This window comes from Mustela nivalis (genome assembly GCF_964662115.1).
Source record: "Mustela nivalis genome assembly, chromosome: 3".
NCBI lineage: Eukaryota > Metazoa > Chordata > Mammalia > Carnivora > Mustelidae > Mustela > Mustela nivalis.
In genome coordinates, this window is record NC_139022.1 from 138853654 (window position 1) to 138877210 (window position 23557).

Here is a 23557-nt window from a genome sequence, read left to right on the forward strand (position 1 = left end):
GTGGGCACATTTCATCCTCCTAACACACCTGTGAGGCAGCTAGAGTTACTTCGATGCCTAGTTTACAGATGAGGAAACTAAGACTCAAGGAGTTTGTTAAATTTGCCCACAATCAAAAGCCAATGCATGGTGAAGCCAAGATTCTTCAGGCCCTTGCTGTCTGGCCAAAGGAGGGAGGGAGAATGACAGCCACCGTGTACCGCAAAGTGTGAATTTCCCACCCAGGCAAGGTGGTGGGGTGGGGTCAGTCATGATAGTGATCTTTGTTCAGAATGCTCAGAAGTGGGCACCTGGCTGGCTCAGGCAGTTATGTGACCGACTCTTGATTTTGGCTCAGGTCATGATCTCAGAGTTGTGAGATGGAGGCCCACGGTGGGTTCTGCGCTCAGGAGGCGTCTGCTTGAGCCTCTCTCTCGCCCCCTCTCCCCACCCCATTCTCTCTAAAATAAAATATCTTTTTAAAAAAATGCTCAGAAGTTGTCCCCAGGAAAAGGAAGTTGATCTCTTCAGGGTGGCCCCGAGAGGGCAGAGCTAGCATCCCAAGGCCTGACTTCTCTCTTACTGAAGGAAGAAATTTAATACCACAGCAGTCGAGGGGTGGTTTCAGCAAGACGTGGATTCCTTTCCACCAGCATGGGGTTCTCCACCATGTTTACGCAAGGCCTTTTCCCAGGGATTCTCAGTAAGTATAAAGCAAGCCCCTGGGAGCCGCACTTATAAATGAATTCTCCTGGGGGAACCTGTCGCAGGTGATCTAAAACAACACTGGGAATTACTGAACAGGCCACACGGGGCAACCCTCTCATTAGAGAGGGGATTACTTTATTTTAGGGGGGGTTGGACTGGATGATCCTAAGTTACCTTCAGAGTTGCTGAAACTAGAACCAGAAAAATAAAATGCTGAGCTGCTAGGAATGTGATAGGATTGGCTGATACCTGTGAGTTCACTACTTCACTTGGGGAGGAAAAAAAAAAAAAAGAGAGAGCAGTATCGCCACCTGGTGGACTGCCTAAGGATCTCTTATTTACACTCCACCCTAAAATCAGAAAGATTTTCTCATTTAATTCTGATACCTTCCACTTTACAGACCCAGAATCAGACTCGGAAAGGCTAAGTAGCGCACACACAGCCTACATCCCACGTCCAGCAATTCCCAGTGAGCTGCTTCTCGTAGGCTTGAACTGCAGGAGACTGATCTATGCTTATCAATTACAAATGTTCCAAGTTTTCCCTCCAGCAAGCTATTAGGAGGTGTAAGTTCTGGACAGCTGTCACAGTGAAAAAGTTCCCAGGTACTTCAGTACTATGCTTCTCAAAGGACAGGGCGCTCCATTAAAAACGCTGAATTCTTGGCTCTGTCTTATGCCCATAGCTATGGACTGACAATGGAACCGTGGATGCTTGGCACCCTGTGGTCTCTGTCCCCACCCAACTAGGTCCCACATGGAAGCCTCACGTGTGTGCATCTGATTGGCAAAACCTAAATCACGTCTGAACCTCTGGCTACAGTTTAGTTAGGGAAATGCACTGTTCACATTCATTGTAGGTTTTCACTTTCTGGCCTTTGTCCCCCACGCAGGCATATTAAGGGAAACGAAAAGAAAAGCAAAAGTTGGGAGAGGTGCTGAGCAAACAATCAGAATCTTTTCACACATACCCATCCCCCTTGACCATTCTTCCCAAACCCTCCTCCCTTACCTCTATACCACAGTCCTATTCCTGGAAAGAGGTGTCCGTTCTGTCTCCACTTCCTCTCCTCCAACTCATTCCTTAACTCACACAATATGATCGCATCCCCCTCATATCACCTCTTAGCACATGACCTTTTCTATCTCCTTGGTTTGTCTCTCCCCCACCCCTTCCATCCCTCTTCCACTTCTATGTACCACTTCTGCCAGGTTCTGCACTTAGCACCTTACCGTCTAAGTCTGAGTGCTCTGCCTGGGTGGTCCTGTCCACTTGTGGGGCATGTCTACCATGTGCAGATAATCCTCCAAAGCATAACTCCAGCCATAAAATCTTTGCCAAAGAACACACCCAGGTTTCCAGTTGCATCCTGAAAATGTCTGCCTGAAGATCACAATCACCTTGAACTCGACATGTCTAATACGAAATTCATCGCTTACTTATAAAACGTGTCCTTCCCTCTGCATCCTATGTCCATGTAAACTGTGCAACTACCCAGAAGTGGACTGGATTCTTCTCTTTCCCTTTCAGTTCTTACATTCAAACTGTCTCTAAGGCCCATCAATTCAGTGGAATCATTTACCTGAGTTCCTAAGCTTTATTTAATAAGTGCTCTCTAAAGAAAGACCTCAGATGTGTTCATTCTAGCACTTTATTGGAAATTGCTTGTATACATCAATGAAATAAGACCATGTAAAAGCATCAGTTCACACAATATTCTGACATCTGTGCTATCTTTTTACATAATTTAATACATCCCAAGATGTTCCTGATTTTGGTCAAGAAGCTTGAGTGGTCCAGAAATCTCTCTCTATAAATATAGATCATACCATCTAAAATAACCATTGTTTTGAGTTAGTTCCAAAAATCCTGGGAACATCTCTTAAAATCTGTAGCTTAGACTGGCTGCAGTGCTGGTGGGAGGGAATGAAGGGCGGACACTTTACACCATGGAGCTGGTTACAGAGGGTGCTGGGGGTGGGGGGTGCAGAGCTCCTCCAGTGTGGGGCACCCAAGTGGATGGGGGCTGGAGATCCTGAAGGGTGCCCAGGCCACTCAGCCACCCTGTGTTTCCCAACATTGCTTGAGTGTCAAAGCGAGGAGACTCCCAATGCAGAAAGAAGCCCACCACCCGAGGTTCCTTGGCATTGCCAAGAAATAGCGGAGCCTCCTTTAGATTGTTACAGGGCTAGATGTTCTGGCACAGAGGAGGTCCTGGGAAGCTCCACCCATCTCCCTCCCCCTAATACGCTCAATTCCCTCCAAATTACATAACTTGAGGGAGTGGCACCACAAAGAAAATGTCTTTGAGCCAAGGTGCTGCTGGCCCTTTGGAATGAGGACAGGATGCCTTTGCTTGATTCAACCTGGGGGGCACTGGCGAAGGCTGTTCTGCCCCCAGGCGTGTCTTCTTCACCCCCTTGAAGGCCATTGTCAGCAATTAGGTGCTTTGGTTCTTCAAAGCTTCTCAGCATTGAGCGGTAACACCTCATGGTGGCGGCCTTACTGCTCACAATCGCAAACAGCTTTCATCTCCACCGAGTCATTGGTCCTTGCAACCCTATGAGGTAGGAAGGGCAGGGATCATGATCCCCCATTTAAAAGAGAAGGAACCTGGAACCCACAGAATTAGGTCCCTTGCTTGGACTCACACAGCTGGCCGGTGGCAGAATCCAAACAAGAACCCCAGTCTCCTCTCACAGGGCAGGCTCCAGAGTCCACACTCCAAAGCCCCTCTTGCTGCTTTTTGGAGAAGGAAGAGGCTGGGGGAGGGGACATCGTCCACATCACTCTTGGGAGGCTGATCTCAGACGGCCCCATTGAAGACAGGATGAGTCCGCATGCGATAGATAATGACCGCCGTTGCCGGGCACAGCAACAGGGAGGTCATGATGACAATGGTGGCCAGGATGATGAGGACAATGACCCAGATATCCAGGATGTGCTTGGGGAGCGCGGCTTCCATCGGGACCTGGCTAACGGCGTCCATGCTGCTTCACTCTGTGACAGACGGGAAAAAGGAAGTCACTATCTTGCACCCTCTCTGGGAGTCCGAAGCTTGGGTCACTTACTACCTGTGCTCTTAAGGTTACCTGGCCAGTAAGAATAATGGGCTCACTTACCAAGTGCTTCCTACGTGCCAGGCCCCGTGCTAGGCACTTTCTGTGTATTAACTCACTTAGTCCTCCAACCACCACGTCCATGAGGTAAGGACTATTACTGTCAGCCTTTTGTATTCTTGAACTTTATCTTCAGTTATTTCTACTTTACAGACAAGGACTCCAAAGCCTTTACAGATGTAGTGAATCTGCCCAAGGAAGTGAAGCCGGATGGGTGCAACTCCAGAGCCTCTGTGCCTAACCCTCCCACTACCAAATTACGAGTCCGGCCTCTCGTCTGTTAAAATGGAAGACTGTTTTTGATCCTGGGTCCCTTCTCCCATTCTCCTGGTAACAAAACCTGCTCTTTTCTGTGGAGAACCTACCCATCCCATGCAGTTTACTGAGGGTGCTCACCTGAGCATGGGGCTGGGGAGGGGGTGCTCTAGGCGTGGCCATCACTAATCAAAGCCTCAGTTCCTGGTCTGGGCAAGGGACCCAGGCCGGGGCAGCCAAAGTCCTCCCAGAGCTTTTATGCACAAGCTATTGGGAAAGATGATTCTTTCTGCTGGGGACTGCTAAACCAAAAGGAGGGGTTGTCTGGAAAGGATGGGCAGGGAGCTGTCTCACCCACTACAGACAGCCCATCTTAGAGATGGAAGGAGAAATGGAGGCTTCAGGACCTGAACCCCACACAGTCTGATGCCAAGTGCAACGCCGGCCTCCCCAGACACAGAATGAATAATTTCCTGCCTTTAAACCAAGTCAGCGTGGCATCTCCCACTTAACAGTTAAGAGTTCTGATGGACAGGCTGTATATCGGTTATTTCCAAACTTTTTCCAATTCACAGACACCCTTAGTGTCTTAGAAATTTTTTCACAGCTCTGTGGGCCCAAAGAAATACCTAGCAGTTCCATTTATTGCGGAGTTAGCTTCAAACAACTCAGTAAGTATTTATGTCCTAAAGATTTGTAGCTGTTAAAAAAAAAAGTGGTGCACACAAGTTGAAAGAAGAAAATATTTTTATTTCATTCTTCGCCAGTTACTTGCTAATGGGACGTGGGCAGTGGTTACAAACTGCACAACTCTGCAGACTCTGGAGTCAGACTTGACAACACCACGCCCACTTCCCATCGCACGTTCATTTATGCACACCAGCTGCTGTATCCTGGCACCCTCCAGAAACAGCTTCACGAAATAGAGCATCGCCAAAGGGACCTTAGTAAAGTTAACGTTACAACCGTCAACTTTCTTGAGGTAGTTGTTTGCACAGTGTCTGTGCAAACATGTTACAGATCCCACAGTCCCCATACACACACTTTTCCAGTGAGTTCACTGTGGCTCCCAGGGCTCAGGGTACAACCTAGGAACCACAGATGGAACCCATTCCCTACCCAGAGGGCACAAGGGTGAACCAAACATTCTCCTGTGGTTCCTTCTAGATCTGAGATCTGTATTTCTGTGATTCTAGGTCCAGACAAAATTCCAATTCCAGTCCAATGCCCTGCTTTATTCTAATCAGTACCTTTTCCTTCTTAATGCCTTTGGCTCCATGCCTGCTGTTGCCCCGCTAAATAAGGTGCTGATAGCCATACCCAGGGCAAAGCCCCCAAGATATACACACAGGGATGTTCATCTCTACCTCGTTTGTTATAGCAACCAATGCAACAAGTGTCCACAAGAGTAAAACAGCATATATCCATGTATTGGTATACCATGCAGCTGTCCCCATTCACTCATTTGACAAATATATAGTGCTTACTACTCACCAAGTATTGTTCCAAGTGTGTCACAAATGTTTACATATTTAATGGTTATTATTAAAAAGAATGGTCTACAGTGAGTTCTGAATATTTTAAGCAGGGGATGGGGGAAATACAGTAGAGAATAATGTGAATAGGGTTATTCCTCTGGCTCAGATTTTGTAGAATTAAGTAGACAGATAAGGAATGATACATAAATGTAAAATCATTTATGAGCAGAATCTAAAGAAAGTGTTCAATAATGCTTACCTGGGGGCTGGACTAAGAGTGGGAGAAGCTTTTGCTTTCTATTCTTCGTGTTTTCATGCTGTTTGAAATTTCTAATCATGAGCATGTCTTATATTTAATTTTCTTAGGTCAAGACTGAGGGTAAAATGGTCCAAAAAATTCAAGTATGAGCCTAGATCGGTGCTCACCAAATGTCCTATACTGTGCCAAGTGAGAACCATCTTGGGACAGGATTTAAAAAACAAAACAAAACACTAATTTTTGGGTCCCATTACAGACTTACTGAATTTGACTCAAGAGGGGACTTGAGGGGGCCATTTTCCCCAATATGCAGCCAGCTTTGGGAACCCCTAGACCCACAAATCTCTAAGGCTGCTGTGACTCTCTTCAGAACTGTGATTTGGCAACTGATTCCCAGGTGCTCTGTAGCCAGTCAGATGTAGGCAAGGTCCAGGATGAAGGAGAAGCCTCTGGCAAGCCTGGGAGACCAGGATTATCATCAGGCTGGGGCCTGCCCGGGAGGGAGAGGCAGAGGCTGGCCATACCTCAGCCTTAGAAATGTGATCACTTAACTCCCAAGTCCAAGACACAGAAGCATGAGTCACAGGAGCTGTGCACTAAGGAAGGACAGAAGCGGCAGAAATCATTCTTTGTGGTCTCCTGATGACATCAACAGCTAGCTTGCCCTGGGCCAAAAGAACCCCACAAAAGCCCTTTCTGGTAAACCCATTAACATCAAACAGTTTCGTGACTCCAAATGCCAGGAATAATTTCCCTGGCTGACTTTCATATGGAAAACCTGTCATTTACAGGAACTCAGCCTTCAGGGCTCATTCACCACCACGAATCACAGAAGCTACAGCCAGCCATATTTCACAGAAGGCTAAAACGGAGGTCTGGAGGTCTTTCCCCGCCTTAACCCCACCTTCTTCCAGAATAATCATTCAAAGACATAAATCCAATCAAATCACTGCCTGAGCAACACAAAGCAGAAGAGAACAAGTAGATGAATAAATGAAACACTTTCTGTCACCTGTATGCTAGATTGTACTCTTTTGCACATGATGTTATTTAGAACCCTGATCACAAAAAAAAAAAAAAAAAAAAAAAAAAAAAACAGATAAAAGCAGAGCTGCTCTAGGGGCGCCTGGGTGGCTTCAGTGGGTTAAGCCTCTGCCTTCGGCTCAGGTCATGATCTCAGGGTCCTGGGATCGAGCCGGGTATCAGGCTCTCTGCTCAGCATGGAGTCTGCTCCACGCACCCCCCAGCCCGTCATGCCCCCCTGCCTACTTGTGATCTCTCTGTCAAATTAATTAATTAATTAATTAATTTAAAAAAAAAAAAAAAATGCAGAGCTGCTGTAGAATGTCAGGAAGGAGGCAAAGGAGGGGTTTGGGGTTCCAGCCTTTAGGGCTGGATAAATATCCTTAGAGCCATAAGCAATAGAGATTAGGATGCTCACCCCCTTCCCACATACAATTCAAACTAAAAGCAATACCAAACTGTAACACCTAAAACTAATTTTCCCAGGTGTTATTTTGGTGTCCCTGCTTATAGCACAGCCTATTCGCTTGGTACAGCACAGCTGTTCAGCTTCCCCTTTCAGCCCCTGGGCTCCTCAGAACACAGTCTGAAAACCACAGGTTGTGATATTCTCCAAGGGCCCTCCCAGGGCCATTACTGTTCCAGGGCTCCAAGACTGGCCATGACCATGGCCAGACATCCGAGCGCACGGGGAGTTCTCGCTCCTTGTTTCAACCTTCTCAGTCTTCAAACGTGCCCTCCAACAGGCTGTTTCTTCCCATGGAACATCTTTCCCCACAGTGAAGACAAGTTTTTGTCCCCAAAATAAGAACTACATAAAGCAGATGCCCAGCATCTTTAACGGCACACTGGAAAGTTTTCCTTGAGAAAAAGCAGGACTCTAGGCTTCTGCTAGCTGACTTCTGTTTGACCTCTATCTGGCATCCGGCTGCGTGGTTCCTTGTGAGTGCATAAAACCCTGCTTCTTGGCACATCTAATTAATAACCACAGATCAATATGCTTATCATTTGCTTTGCAGATACACTGCCTGTTATTTCTGATGAATGGGTCACGTCAGACCGTGGCCCAAACGATTCATATCACAAATTTAACCTTCTCACAGATAAAAATGTGATGTTTTTATGACCATGGCAGGTAAAACAGCAGTTAGGCCTAAACTCCTGTCAATTTAAGCTGGCACACTTTATCTCCTAATGACCTCATTAAGTGAATAAGTAAGCACTGACATATGTTCAATATAAGTTTGTCTAAGAAGCTGTGTTAACACCACTCTGCGCTGACAAGCAAATAGGCCACTGGCATCACCAGCCCCTGATGCCATCAGGGCCCTTCACCATGACCCCTGCGAGAGGCCAGTTTTTATAAGCAAGTGAAAATCTTTTGCAGAAAAAAAAAAAAAAATCATCATTCCGGCCAATTCTATCATATGGCAAATTTTATAGCACCAACAAAAGATATATAAATTTCATATATTAAAATTTCCTGCAGTCCATAGTTTTAGAATAACAATGCAGGATGACTACTCTGTGCTATCCACCCACCTTTCCATCATGAGACTCACTCCCTAGGAAGCAGCTCTCACCCTCTGACAAAGTAATATTGGTTTTGGTTAAGCCCCATCAGGACAAGTAACTCTGTCCAGGATGTCTGTCTGTTCGTTTGTTCATTCATTCATTCATTCATTCATTCATTCATTCACATACTTACTATATATACTAGGTACTCTCTCAGGAATTACCGTTATTTACTCAGAAGATATGACTCACTTCCAGGAAGCACAGAGAAGTTAAGTACCCCTCCTCTTATTTCCTCAAATACAGGATCACACAAGCCAGCATTTAACAAACACCAAGTGCTAAGTACTGTGCAAGGCCTCATCCCACACATTAAATTACTTAAACTTCACAATAATCCTGTGTTGGATACGTTATTTTACAGATGTGGAAATGATAGCCAGGAGAGGTTAAGCAGCTAGTGATCATAAAGCTAAGCAATGTGACATTCAGACTCAGGTCTTCTGTCCCTATGTTCATCTCCGCAGCCTCCACACAGACCCAGGAGTAAGAGCATGGAATAGGCCAGATCCACAGCTCTTTTTCCTAAGTCTCAGTCAGACTCATTGCTTTTGGCCAAAAGCATTCTGGATTTAGAGAATTAAGAAAAGATATGCAGTCTACAAAAATCAGGACTTTCACTTCTGATGATGGCAAACTAGATCATTTTGACCAAACCTCCTACTGAGGACAACTGGAAAAATTGGACCTCTCCCCCGCCCCCTAAAAAACGAACCAACCAACCAAACAAACCTAAAAAACTACCTGAAGGCACTAAGAAGTAATAAAATAATGAGGACTTGCCAGGCTAAGATCTAGAAACAGACAGAAATCCAGGGAGATGAGCCTGGCATTTGAAGCAGCATTTCCCTGAGTGGAGGATGGAGACTAAGCAGAGTTTCTGACAGACTCAGGAATCTAAGAACTGCCAAGACAGGAAGAATAAAACCTCTGCATTCTGAGGTGGGATTTCAAAGAGTACTCAGTGCTAAGAGTGAACTAGAAGCTTTCCAACCCCAGAGACTGTGACCCAGGTTTGAATCCTCATAGTCCCTGAAACTGAATTAAGGTTGTCTCACATTGCCAGTACCTCTAGGGCCCAGGCAGCAGCAAACCTGCATCCTCTCCGGAGGAGGGCACGTCACAATCGGCTTCTGGGTAGCTCAGTGGGTTAAAGCCTCTGCCTTTGGCTCAGGTCATGATCCCGGGGTCCTGGGATCGAGCCCCACATCGGGCTCTCTGCTCGGTGGGGAGCCTGCTTCCTCCTCTCTCTCTGCCTACCTCTCTGCCTATTTGTGATCTCTGTCAAATAAATAAAATCTTTAAAAAAAAAAAAAAAAATTTTTATTGAGGGGCGCCTGGGTGGCTCAGTGGTTTGGGCTGCTGCCTTCGGCTCGGGTCATGATCTCAGGGTCCTGGGATCGAGCCCCGCATCGGGCTCCCTGCTCCGCAAGAAGCCTGCTTCCCTCTCTCTCTCTCTCTGCCTGCCTCTCTGCCTACTTGTGATCTCTGTCTGTCAAATAAATAAATAAAACCTTTTAAATAAAAAAAAAATTTTATTGAAATGTAATGTCCAATGCAAAACCGAGAATAATCAGGACTGAAAAAAGACAAGATGACAAGAACAGAACCATCAGAAACAACAGACAATAGAAAAAGATCTACAGGGACTCCAGATATTGGAGTTGTCCCTCAGGCACACCCTTTAAATAACCTTGCTTACTATGTTCAAGGAGACTGAGAATTTTGACAGAGAACTGGAAACAATAAGAAAGAACATAACGTGTTTTTTTAAAGAATCGAATAGAAATTCTAGAACTGAAAAATACAAATAGAAATAAAAAGTCAACAAATGGGCTTAACAGCAGATGCAACATAGAAGAAAGAAGAATTAGTGAACTAAAAAAAAAAAAAAAAAAAAAAAAAAAAAAACACTTAGAATGAAGCAGAGGGTAAGAAGAGCACATTATTGTAAGTCTGCTGGGAACCATAAAGAGAAAAAACAGTATCTTCAAATGAAAACCAATTAGACTGACATCTAACTTCTCCACAGAATGGAACCTGGAAAAGAACAGAATGATATCTTTAAAGCACCGAACAAAAATAACTGCCAAGAGTTAAGATGAAATAAGACATTTTCAGACAAAACAGAATTAAAATAGCAAATAAATAGTAAAAGAAATAGAATTAAAGTTTTCTATATTTCTTGCATTGTCTGGAAAGGGCAGAAGAACTAAATAATATTAGACTTTGTTAAATCAGGGATGTAACTGTAATCTCTAGGACAGTCATTTAGAAATAGTAAAAGAGTACATAACTTCCAGAGAAAAGGGAAAGAGGAAAAATAGAACACTTTGAACAAAGAGAAAACACAAAGAAAGATAGTAGATTTAAACTTAAACCAACAAAAACTACTGGCATATATATATAACTTTAAAATATATATAAATATACATTTTTTATAAGAGACACATAGGGATTCAGGAAGATTAAAAGTTAAAGGACTCAAATACCATCTATTCACGAGTTGTTTAAGCTAGTAGAGCTATCTTACTGTCAGAGAAAGAGTTTTAGGCAAACAATATAACTAGGGATACCAAAAAATAAAATGATTTTTAATTTTTCTGTACCTAATTTCAGAATTATAAGGAGAAACAGATGAAGCCACAGTGACACTGGGGGAGTTCAACACAACTCTTCTGAATACTGATAGAACAAAAAGTTTTTTTAAATCAGCTAAGCACAGAAGAGTTTTTTTTTTTAAGATTTTATTTATTTATTTGACAGAGAGAGATCACAAGTAGGCAGAGAGGCAGGCAGAGAGAAAGGAAGGGAAGCAGGCTCCCCGCTGAGTAGAGAGCCCGATGCGGGACTCAATCCCAGGACCCTGAGATCACGACCCGAGCCGAAGGCAGCGGCCTAATCCACTGAGCCACCCAGATGCCCCAGAAGAGTTCTTTTTTAAATCAGCTAAGCTAAGAAGAGTTCTTAAATTAATAGTTTTCTAGACTATATGATTTCCAATATAAAGTACTAAAACTAATTAAATATAAAAAGTTAACATTTAAATGTTTATCTCTGGGAATAATTTTTATGTATTAATATATTTACTATAATATTAAATTTAATATTTAACATATATAATGGGAATATACATTATGCTATATTTTTATATATGTATATAAAATTCCCAATTGTGTAGTAATATAAATTCATTTAATGGTATTGGAAGAAAATAACTTTGAGGATAAGTACATTAGAAAAAAGGGAAGGACAGAATGCTGCATTAAAAAACAAGTTGAAAGCAGAATAATTTCAGTGTAAGAACAAGTGGTTTTTAGAAATTATTTCATATGCTAAGTCACTTGACCTAACTCACAAAACAGAAAGTTGCTTCTAGTATGCTCAGAACTGTAAAGAGGATATTTCTGTAAAGCGATTGTGGTAAGTAAAACTCTAAGATGAGCCCCATAATCTCTGTTCCCTGGTGCCACCCCTCAGATTAGGTTAGGTCACATAACAAGCATGAAGGGATTTTGCAGACGTAGTTAAAGTTCCAGACCCTGTGACTTTAAGGTAAATAGAAAGATCATCCTGGGTGGGCCTGACGTAATCAGGTGAGCGGCCCTCAGCCAAGGACTGAAGGTTTCCCTGAGGTCAAAGACACTGCTCTGCTGGCTTTGAGTTGCAAGAAACAAATCTGCCAACAACCTGAGTGAGCCTGCAGGCAGAGTCTTTCCTAATTCATCCTCCAGAGGGAAAATGCAACTTGGCTGATACCTTGACTGAAGTTTTGTAAGGACCCACCAAGGAAACTGTGAGGTCATGAATGTATTTTTAAGCCACCAAATTGGTGCTAATTTGTTATGGCAGCAACAGAAAACTAACACAGCAATACTATTTCATAATGGGTTTATTCTGTGGAGAAGAAATCTCTACAGAGTCATAGCACTCTAGAAATCTACATAGAATTTAGATACTACCTAGCTTAAACCACACAGCCTCCCTTCCATTTTATAGGTGAAGGAAATGACTTGCCCAAGGTCACACAGCAAGTTAAGGGCAGAACTAGGGGAAAACTCAGGCCTCCTGATCTGCATGATCTTTTTTCTTTTTTTTAAAGGGTTTTTTTTTTTTTTTTTAAAGATTTTATTTATTTGTCGGAGAGAGAGAGAGCAAGCGAGCAAAGGCAGACAGAGTGGCAGGCAGAGTCAGAGGGAGAAGCAGGCTCCCTGCCGAGCAAGGAGCCCGAGGTGGGACTCGATCCCACGACGCTGGGATCATGACCTGAACTGAAGGCAGCTGCTTAACCAACTGAGCCATCCAGGCATCCCTTTATTTTATTTTATTTTATTTTATTTTATTTTATTTTATTTTATTTTAAGATTTTACTTATATATGTGAGAGAATGAAACAGAGCGCACTCATGAGAGGGGAGAAGCAGACTCCCTAGTGAGCAGAGAGTCCAATGTGGGACTCAATCCTGGGACTCCAGGATCACGACCTGAGCTGAAGGCAGTTGCTTAACCAACTGAGCCACCCAGGCGCCCCTGCATGCTCCTTTCAAATCCCATTGCTCTCCTATTTAAGATGTTTACTGGGAAAAAGTAAGGAGTCCAGGTGGAGAAAGCAACAGGAGGGAACAAACTGATAGCAGAATGACAGCCAGCCAGGCTTCTTGATTCTACCTCTTTACTGCATGAAAGCCATGAGAGCCTTGATGCCCTGAGCCCTAGGCCACATCACAGTAGGTGGGACAGGTGAGACGGTTTTTCAGGGACGGATACACATACACACACACACACACACACACACACACACGCCCCTCAACCAAAAATAAATCCTGTCATAATCTCTGGTGAATGCCGTTCCATCCTGATTCAAGGTCCAAATGCAAATGAATCTAGGGAAGAAGGGAGTGGCGAAGCCTGTAACTAGCACCCCTCACTGTGAGACCATCAGGGAAGAGGAAGAGACGTGGGCACCTTACTCATCGTGGGAGAGCCCACCATGGTGGAGAAAGGCACCACTGCGTCCGGGAGGAAGGACAGGACAACGGGCCTGGGTTCCCGCTCTGCCGCAACCCCAACTTCACCCAGCACGGCTCATTCTCCTCTCAGAAAGCACCCCCTCAACTCAGCAGTAGGGGTACTGAACACACGGTTCTTGAATCAACAGCTGCCCGAGCTCCTGGAGGCTGTAGAGTGATGGGAGTGCATCGCAACAGAAGGAATACTCAGAAACAGCGGGGAATTCTCCACACTCCCACGACAGTGCTAAGAGCCCAGGCTCGGAGGCCAGCTGGCTTGGGTTTCCATGTGACTCCACCACTTTCTCGCTGTCTTGTGTCAACTAAGTTATCAAACTTCCTGATGCTTCCATTTACTCAGTTGAAAACAAAAGCAAAAATGGCCAAATAATAGTATCTTCCCCATAGGGTCAGTAGAAGTCCATGAGAGGATCGCACATAAATACTTGGCAGTATTCTGACGTGCGACGGGGACTCCACAAACACTCACTCCATGATTAGTCATTCCTGACTGGGGGGGACACACGCACCCAAGCAAACAGCCTCCCCCTGACCCCTGCAGTTAGAATTTGTTAGGATCCCTGACTCGGTGCATTTCTTCCCTTTATCAACCAAGATGACAGAGGCTCAGGCCCCTGCATCTTAATGTCCATTTAATGGATTTTTTAAAATCAACCAATGACATGCTTGATTAACCATACAGATTCCTCCAGTCCGAGCAGGAAACAGAGGACACAGCAATTCAGTATACACGGATGGTGCCGTGATACACGCCGAGCATCGAGGAGTGGGGGAGATGGAGATGTTTGTCCCTAAGAAGCTCACCCTCTTCTGCAGGGAAAAGACACTGTGGTAAATTGCTGGTTGCAATACAAGGCAGAACACTCTGACTTTGAAGGTGCAAAGCACATGCTCTTGGAGAAGAGGAAGGAAGTGGAAAGAGAAAGAAAAAGACCGCAGATAAGATGATCTTCTCTTTGATCTGAATGCTGTTTTCCATCCTTATCAGAAGTGTGACTTGGGGCAAGTTACTTAAAATCTCTAAACCTCAGTCTTCTCGTCTTTAAAATGGGGACACTAAGAGCCACTATACTGAATTCTACTTTTGTGAGGATTAAGTGAGACAACAGGCGTATAGTCCTGAAACATAACAGATGCTCAAAGAAATACTCATCTTCATTCCTTTGCTCTTATCTAAGTAAAACAGAACGCTTTAAAAAGAAGGGGGACTGGGCGCCTGGGTGACTCAGTCATTAAGCGTCTGCCTTCAGCTCAGGTCATGATCCCACGGTCCTGCGATCAAGCCCCACATAAGGCTCCCTGCTCAGTGGAGAGCCTGCTTCTCCCACTCCCCCTGCTTGTGTTCCCTCTCTTGCTGCCTGTCAAATAAATTTTAAAAACAAGGTGGGGGGACTTTGATATAGGCTTTGAAGAGAAGTAGGTGTTCAAAAGGAAAAAATAAAGAGAAAGGCAGAATGAATAGAATAGCTACATCAGTGAAGCTCCACAGTGGTAAGATACAGGGCGTGCCGGGGGGGATATGAAGCCCTTATGGCTTAGGCAAGAGGCTTAACTGTTCTAAGCTTCTGTTTCATCTGTAAAATGGGAACAGGAATAATACCAGTAGTTACTGGTAGTAGCTACTTGTTCGGGATATCTTGGGGTCTGAATGAGCTAATACCTACAAAGCACTGACTTCAGACCATGCCTGGTACACATAAGGGCTTCATCCACGTAACACTGAGCTGGGGGACACAGCCGAGCTCCTAAATTCAGAGCGTTCAGGGGCCCCACTTTGAGGCTGATCTAGGCAAGCACAGGGATAGTTTCAGATGCACGGCCTTTGAGAGTCTGTCCCGGCTTTGATCTCCCACAGGAAAGGCACACCCTGCACGTCTGAGCCCAGGTAGCAATTAACTTCGGAGGGATTGCCCATGGTTATCCAACCGGTTTTACCACCAAGGAGCTCTCTGAGGAAGAAGGCAATAAAATAAATGACTTCCTCTGGCTGGCAAGCTTAATTATCCCAAAGTGGGAGAAAGAGCAGACGGAGGCAGGTGGCTTCCTGCAGGTGTGGCCTCGGGCCAGCACTGCCAGGGCTCGGAGCAGACAGCTCGGGGCACCGAGGCCAGAGAGCAGGCAGTGAGCCCCAGCTCTGAGTCATGGATGCCAGGGCCATCTCTTTGGGCATCCTGCCAAATAGGGAGAATGAGGCTGACCATTCCCACCCAGGGAGCAGACTCAGGGGCCTACCAGCATCATTCCACTGAGAGAATCCCTTCCTAAGGCTCTCCCCTCAGGAGGAGCTAGTGCAATCATCTGAGAAGAATGGAGCATCTAAGCCAGATAGAGAAAGCAAGTCCTGAGAAGAGGCTCCACTGACCACTTATTAGCCTACGGCAGCTACTGTCCTGATTCCAGTCCAAGACTTTTCTGCTTGCTGTTCCTTCTCCTTAGAATGCTCTTCCCTGCAGATCTTGCTTTTCCAGACACAACCAGTGTCTCAGTGTCCAGGTCTCAACTTAAAGGTCACTTCTTTGGAAAAGCTTTTCCAGAACCACCTCGTTAAATCACTACCCTCCTTCAGCCATCATGCTCTGTCTCAGACCTTGTTTTAATGTCTTCAGACACTGTCACAATCTGAAAATTCGCTTGTTTGTTTGGTGTGTGTGTTCTTCCTGGGTATCGTTACCCACTCAAATGCAAGCACAAGAGAGCAGAAGACTTGCCTTCCATTCCTGGCTATACCGTCAGCACCGCTCACGGGCTCTGGCACACAGTGTGTGCCCACTAAACCTAAGATGGGTGAGGGGTGAGTACAGACAGACAGGAGAATTTCAGACTTCAGTTTCAGTGGGACTTAGCTGTCCAGAAAGTGTCCTCACCCCCACGATCTTAAAAGTCAGAATCCCCTCTGATTATGAGGGGTTCCTCCTTTCCCAGACTAGACTGTACCTACCAGGCAGAGAAGGGAGGAGGGCTGACCTTTCAGAATAAAGTTCTCTAGGATTCCGTGTGCTCCAGAGCTGGGCATGGAGCTGAGTGTGGGGGTAGGGGAGTTGCGGTCCACAGTAGGAAACTTTCCTTCTCTGTTCTCAGAACAGAAAGCTGATAAAAAGGGAGGGGGTTTCCCAGGCTTACTCCTGGGTTGGGGGGGGGGGGGGACGAGCGTCCCCATCTCACATTCACCCTCAGAGACAGTCCTCTTCCCCTTCTGTAATAGCCGCAAGCATTTACCAAGCCAAGCCATCTCACTAGGGACCTCTGTTCCAAAGACGGGGCCAGAGGAAGGGACGGGCAGGACACACAACTATCAAAAATGTGAAATGAATCAAATCAGAGGACTCTCTCCAATCATCCGAGGTCCCTGAGGAGCACTCTGTTCTTGTTTTGCCCCAACTGGCTTCCGTCCCCATCAAAATTCTTAACAGTCTAAAGACCTCTTCCCTGCCTGAGTTTCTATCTGCTCTTCTGTGGCTGGAAAAATGGAAAAACACCAGGATATTTCAAAGAGATCAGAAAGACAGCCAGGGCTATTCAAGTCTGCACGTACCCATCAGACCCAGCCAATCACAGAGTTTAGAAACCAACAGGGAGCCAGCAGAGAAGCCCAAGCCAAATCCACAGCATCCTGCTTAAGCCTCTACCATCCATCACAGTTATTTGCCAGTGACTAAGTGCATGCTGTGTGCTGGGCCAACAAAGGAGACTCTTCTTGGTGGTGGGCTGGGCGGGGGAGCAGGTGGTATAGTCAGTGACAGAGCTGCAAGGACACCACAGTGCTGTGACTCCCCTACTAAGCTACATGATCAGGAACAGTCAATCTCCTAAAATACAGGCAGCAGACAGAACAGTGGCCCCTCGAAGATGTTCACGTCCTGGTCTCTGGAACCGTGACTATAAAAAAGGAAGCATGACTCAGAGGGCAGAGTCATGAAAACAGGGGCAAAGGAACTCTGCAGATGTGATTAAAAGACTCTGAGATCAGGAAATTCTCTTGGATCATCAAGTGGGCCCAGTCTAATCACACAAGTCCTTAAAAGTGAAGAGAAAGGCAGGAGGGCCAGAGAAATATGGCATGAGAAGCACCTGTCTCACCGTTGCTTGCTTTGAAGACAGAGGAAGCTGGCTATGAGCCAGGGAGTGAGGAGGTCTGTAGAAGCAGGGAATGGCCCCCAGCTGACAGCCAGCGAGGAAATGGTAACCTTGGTCCCAAAGCCACAGGAACTGAATTCTGCCGTCAGCTCAAATTAGCAAGGAACCAATTCTCCCCTAAAGACTCCAGAAAGAAACTCAGCCTACCAATGCCTTGATTTTCTTCTAGAAAGACCCACACCAGACTTCTGACCTGGAGAACCATAATAAACAAATTTGATTTTTTTGAAGCTACTAAATTGAGGTTATGTTTTACAGCATTAGAAAATGACTACACTGTGTGAGCCTGACTAAGTCCCTCCTTCAAACTGGGCCTCCTTCTCTCATCAGTCAGTTGGAAAGGGTGGTCACGGTGATCCATAAAGGTCCAGCTGGCTCTCCAAATCTCACTCTGTTCCCCTGACACCCTACCTCCTCTAGAGCCCTGACCGAGGTCCAGGATAGTCTTAGGCTGAAGGCCATTAAGGCAAAAAAAGAAAGAAAGAAAGAAAGAAAGAAAGAAAGAAAGAAAGAAAGAAAGAAAGAAAGAAAGAAAGAAAGAAAGAAAGAAAGAAAAAAAAGAAAGAAAGAAAGAAAGAAAGAAAAAAAGAACGAACCAAGGACTGGAGAAGATGAATCTTTAAAAGCCCCAAGGTGTTTCCTAAAATGCCACCCAGCATCCTCGAAAAAAAAGTCTCCCATTTTGCCATTTGTTACTTTCTTGACCATCCCCTAGAGAAATGAGGTGGAAAATCTGGGAGAGCAAGAAAAAAAATCTCCAGGATCAACTGGTAGAAGCTGGCCAGAGCACCAAGTTAAGGGTTACCTAGCCTTGCAGAGATTCCAAGGTGCAAGGTCCCGATTGTCGATTGTTAGCATCAGCCTGGGGCAGGGGATTAGGACTGGTGACAGGTACGCCACACACAGGTCACCAGCACTTGACACTGACTTGGGGAGTTTAGTTTTCTCTGTCATTCCTTCTCCCTCCTCCATTTCAATCTCTCTGATCCTATGTAGTTGGTCACCAGCAATTCACAAGTCCAATCGGCCAATCGGAGTCCAGATCAGTAACATAAGAAAACTAGAGCTATGCACCACTAAGCGATGTAAAGCACACAGTGTAGTCGTTGAATCTGGTTTGCTGTTGTCCACTATGCTAGCCAGGGATAGTTCCGGCCCATTCCTGGCCACCGCTGAGCTTTTCTCTTGGATGTTTCTGTTTCCCTAGTGAGTTGGAAGGATACTAGGGTTCCTAGCGATTTACTAGTCCAGTGGCTGTCAAATTCTTACTTATCCTCCCCTCAGTCACCCTGCAAGTAAGTGACAGAAGCAAGATCTGAACCCAGATCCCCATAATTCCAGTGAGGTTCAGAGGTTCAGAGCATAGGCCCTGAAACGTGGGTGTAAACTGCAGCTTCCTGAGATCACAGGTGAGTCCCCTACTCTCTCTGGAGCTCAGTCTTCTCAACTAGAAGATGGAAAGAATGGTGGTATCTACCTCATAGGATTGTGGTAAAGACTAAATGAATTAACACATGTAATATGCTTAGAATAATGCCTGGCTCATAGTCAGCACTCAGTAAATGTGAAGTACGATAATTTTTTTAAGTAGGCTCAACATGGGGCTTGGGCTCACTGCCCGGAGATCAAGACCTGAGCTGAGATCAGGCGTCCGACACTGAGCCGACTGAGCCATCCAGGAGTCCCTCAAGTATGATCATTACAACATTTGGCTTGTCCGGCCCATTGGGGAGAGTGTCGCAGGGTGTGGTAACACCAGCATTTACTCCTATAAACTGTGAGTGTGAGTACACATGTCTATCTTTGAGTCCACTGCCAACAGTGGCTGTGTAAGACCAATGAAGAGACACTGTCCTTGGAGACATTTCCTTTATCTGTAGATTTGAAACCACAGAGAAGAAACAGATGCACGCTTTTTAAAAGAAGGATCAGAATACAGGTAGGAAAGCCCCTGAAACTGAGATTGCCACTTACCCCCTTGGCCTGTCACACCTGGGTCCCATATGTGACCCAACCGCAGGAGGCCCCCAGAGTCTCTAATTTGGTTTATGTCTCAAACACCTCACCCCAGCTCAGTGATTCTTAGGCTATGCCAGAGACAGGGGATCCCCAGACCTTTCACTCAGTGGAGCCCACAGCTGGGATGCCCTGAGAGGTCACTGTTTGGAATATTTGAGAGAGCATGACTTGTAAGCTCTGTGACATGACTCATAACCCCGGGACAGCTGGAAACAGGAGGTCCCTGCTGCGGTGGAGAAGTGCTTCTCCTCAGCTTTTTCGGTCACTGCTGCAGAAGTACATGATGTCCTGGGGCCCGGCTGGGCTGTCCTGCGTGCACTCACGGGACAGCTGGCTGGCCCACGTAACCCAGAGAGCACATCACGCCCAGCCGTAGCCACCCAGCTGTTCCATCCCTACTTCATTTTACAGATGTGGAGAGCCGGGTCAAGAGGGGGAAAATGCCTCATCAAGGTGACTCCGAATGTCTCCTGACTTCCAGAGACTTGTCCTTCCCACCCCACCCCCAAGCCCCATTAGGGCATTTGCAAGCCTTCCTATTTGCCCACTGTGGTGGTACCACAGGTCCTAGCAGCTGTTCAAGGAATCTTTGAGACGTCAATGTTTGAGATGCGGTCACTACCACCGCCAAGAACTCTGAAGACTCAACAGAGAAAGACCCCTGAGAACCGCCCCCACCCCCACCCCGGATGCCAGCAGGACCAGGGCCAGTGAGGAAGAAAGGGTGCGGCTGCAGGAATAGGAGTCCAGCGCCGCTACTCAAAATAACAACCTCCCACAACTGTGCAGGTTTTCAAGGTTTACACTGCTCGTTCCTCCACACTGTGAACAGTACTGAGCACCTATTTGCCAGGTCCTGGGCCAAGTGCTCAGGAGGCTTCGGAGATGGGTCACGGAGAGACAGTCTCCACCCTCCAGGAATTTGTGGAGGGGTGGGGAGAGAAGGGGTGCAAGAGAACCCACGACTGGAACAACCAAGTCCGAAGTAAGGAGGCAGGAGGAGGAGGGCACCTGGAAGGAAGGCTCCTCTCCACGATGCTCTGCACACCCCCTCTCTCGTTTGATTTCTGTAAGCAAAAGACTATTTTCTCCCTTTCACAGATGGAGAAACAGGGCAGCGAGACAGGATGGGGAAACTGCTGGTGCCGGACCAAGGGAACCCACACCCCACTCCAAACTCCTGGTGCCTCCCACGCGGGGCTTTGGGAGAAGCCGCCGGCCGCGGGTCTGAGCTCACCCACCCGAGCGGCGGCTCCCGGGAGGCCCCAGATCCGCCGAGACGGTGGCTTTGGCAAGTTCGGGGCTGAGAAAAACAGAAAAGGGGAACGCAAAAGTGATGACGGGGGGGGGGGGGGGAAGGAGACAGAAGAGGGGGACGGAGAGGACAGTTGGGAGGACGCTGGGGTAGGAACCACGGGAGAACGGAGCCCCACTCACCCCGGGATCCGCAGAGCTTCTCCGCAGGAAAGCCCGAGGTCCCCGCCGCAGCCGGATCGCGCAGGGTCTGCGGGAGGCTCGGGGCAAGGCACAGCTCCAGCGCTTCCCCGGGCTCGCGGCGGGAGGCCGTCCAGCCCCGGGGGGCGTCTTGGCGCGGCACGTGCCCGGCCCTCGGAGCCCGCGGCGGCGGGAGCGCGCAGGAGCGGCCGGGACGCGCGGCTCGGCCCCGGGGCTGCGCTCGGCGGCGCTGCATTGCGCGGCCGCCAGGGACCGCCCCCGGAAAGCCCGGGCCCCCGGCCGCAGCCGCGCCGCCCCGCCCCGCCCCGCCGCCCCCTCCGCGGCCCCGGCTTCCCCTCCGCCCCCGCGGCCGCCCAGACTTTCCCTCCGGCCCCCGCACGCGCTGCCGGCAGCCCCGCGCTATCGCTTCCGCCGTCGGGGCTCCGCTGTCCTTACCGTGAACCCGGAGGGTCGGGCGGACCAAATTCCTTTCCGGCCAAAGTCTGGCGGACGGGAGGGACCGAGACTCTCAGCTCCTGCTGGGCGGTGTACGGAGTGTAGGATCCTTGACGAGCCGCTTCGCAAAGTGAGGCTAATGACACCTGTGTCCCAGCCCTGCTGTGAGGACGGACTTAGACGCCAGTGGGAAGCTGGTTGGTTGTCTGTTGTGACACTCCCCTGAGCATCCTGTTCGCTTTTGTGACAGCAGTGAGATGGCCCGATCCAGGGTGCTCATGGGCCGGGGAGAGCTGGCTTCTGAGGACTCCACGCCCCGCAGTTCCCGGCCCAGCTCCCACACTGGACAATGCGACTGTGCGAGCTCCTGCAGCCTCTGTGATGCACTGGGGACAGCGACTCGGGTCCCATCTTGGTACCCACAGCTTTTAATTCAGCAGTCGAGTGCTCTTCAGTCTTGGTCTAAAAAACAGGAGCTCAGGCCTTGACCATCAGTGTGACCTTGAGAAGCCTTGGAGCTCAGTTTCTTCCTCTGCCCACTAGGTTGAGAACTAGCTATACTGCCTTCCCAGGCCTAAATCGGATATGGTGTGGGGGCTGAATTTAGCCCCTACTGTCTTCTCTGAGTCGGGGATGAGATCAGCAGAAATGACATCTAAATCATCACTACCAGATGCCAGTTTTTTTTAGAGCGGAAACAATGAAGATGAAGGGAATTGACATGAGAAATGATTTGACAAAAATTCTAGGAAATGTCACCCAACATGTTTTAATCAAAAGAGACGTCTGGAAACTTAAAAACAAACAAGTATCACACAATTCTGAAGATTTTAATACAAAACTCTCAGTGGAAAAAAAAAAAAGTTAAGGAGGACAGTCTCAATTTAATACATGTTCCCTGGTTAGTGGAAGGAGTAGGGGATTACTCTGTATGGACACCTGGTAACTAACTCTCTGTGCCCAGTGTGAATGCGGGCTTCCATCGGAGAGAAGGCAGAACCCCAGGGCTGGAGCCAGCACTAGCAAGACAGTCTGCCTTTCCCAGGTCACAGTCTTTCAGTACCTCTTTAATAACGATTTGCCCTGGCACCCAAAAGTGAGCCAAAAGAGAAAATCGAATAATAACCTATGGGAAACACATTACATTAGCTCTGTCTCAGCTGGGTTGATTTTGCTGAGGGAGCTCTGGAAGAGAAGAATAATGGATGCCATGTTGGGGTAGGAGGAGGGGGAAAATAGCCCATTTCAGTACCAAACTTTGTCACAGCAAAACCAAGGGAACAACTTACATTTCACTTCCTTGGTCCTCAATTACAAGTACTCCAAAGGGAAACCATCAAGAATTTAAAATAATAGGACCGCCTGGGTGGCTCAGTGGGTTAAAGCCTCTGCCTTCAGCTCAGGTCATGATCCCAGGGTCCTGGGAAAGAGTCCTGCATCGGGCTCTCTGCTCGGCGGGGAGCCTGCATGCCTTCCTCTCTCTCTGCCTGCCTCTGTGCCTCCTTGTGATCTCTGTCTGTCAAATAAATAAATAAATAAAAATCTTTTTTTAAAAAAAGGAATTTAAAATAATAATAATAATAATAATAATAATACTTAAGAGAGATCCCCTGATATTTGGGGGGTAGGGGATTTGATGGAAAGAAGTTGTAGCCTAACAGCATTCTACCAAAATACTGCCTACCATGATCCCCACTAGGATACAATTTATCTCAGAAACCCTCTCAATGAATCACACCTACGCAAAAATTTTCTTCTTTCATATATTTTTCATTTGCACAAGTACATTTATTCAGCTTGAGGAAATAATGTGGTAAATTGGATTGGAAGCCAGGAAACCAAAATTATGAGTCTATCTAAGTAGCTAAATGATCATCGATGCCTCAGTTCCTCACTCGTAAAACAGTAAATTGAGGACACCTGGGTGGCTCAGTCAGTTAAGCATCTGCCTTTGGCTCAGGTCATGATCTCAGGTCCTGAGACCAAGTCCTACCTCAGGCTCCCTGCTCAGCGGGGAGTCTGCTTCTTCCTCTGCCCCTCACTCTGTTTGTGCACTCTCTCTGTCAAATAAATAAATAAATAGTAAAA

General features: G+C 46.9%; 1 protein-coding gene across 3 annotated transcripts in view; it reads right to left on the minus strand.

Annotated features, from left to right (window-relative positions):
• Positions 1-2325: 2325 nt before the first annotated feature.
• SMIM3 (small integral membrane protein 3) overlaps positions 2326-23557 on the minus strand; it is a 33873-nt gene continuing 12641 nt past the window's right edge. The window contains exons 3-4 of one of the 3 annotated variants that reach the window (XR_014310507.1): positions 21470-21931; positions 2326-3688 (exon numbers count right to left, since the gene is read on the minus strand). Coding sequence is in view for 2 of the 3 variants with exons in the window: in XM_082726234.1 (XP_082582360.1) it covers positions 3495-3677 (183 nt within the window). In the remaining variant the exon portion in view is untranslated. Of the gene's footprint in view, positions 3689-21016; positions 21301-21469; positions 22060-23557 lie in introns of those variants that run through there. The other 2 variants (XM_082726234.1, XM_082726233.1) reach the window with 2 other exon arrangements.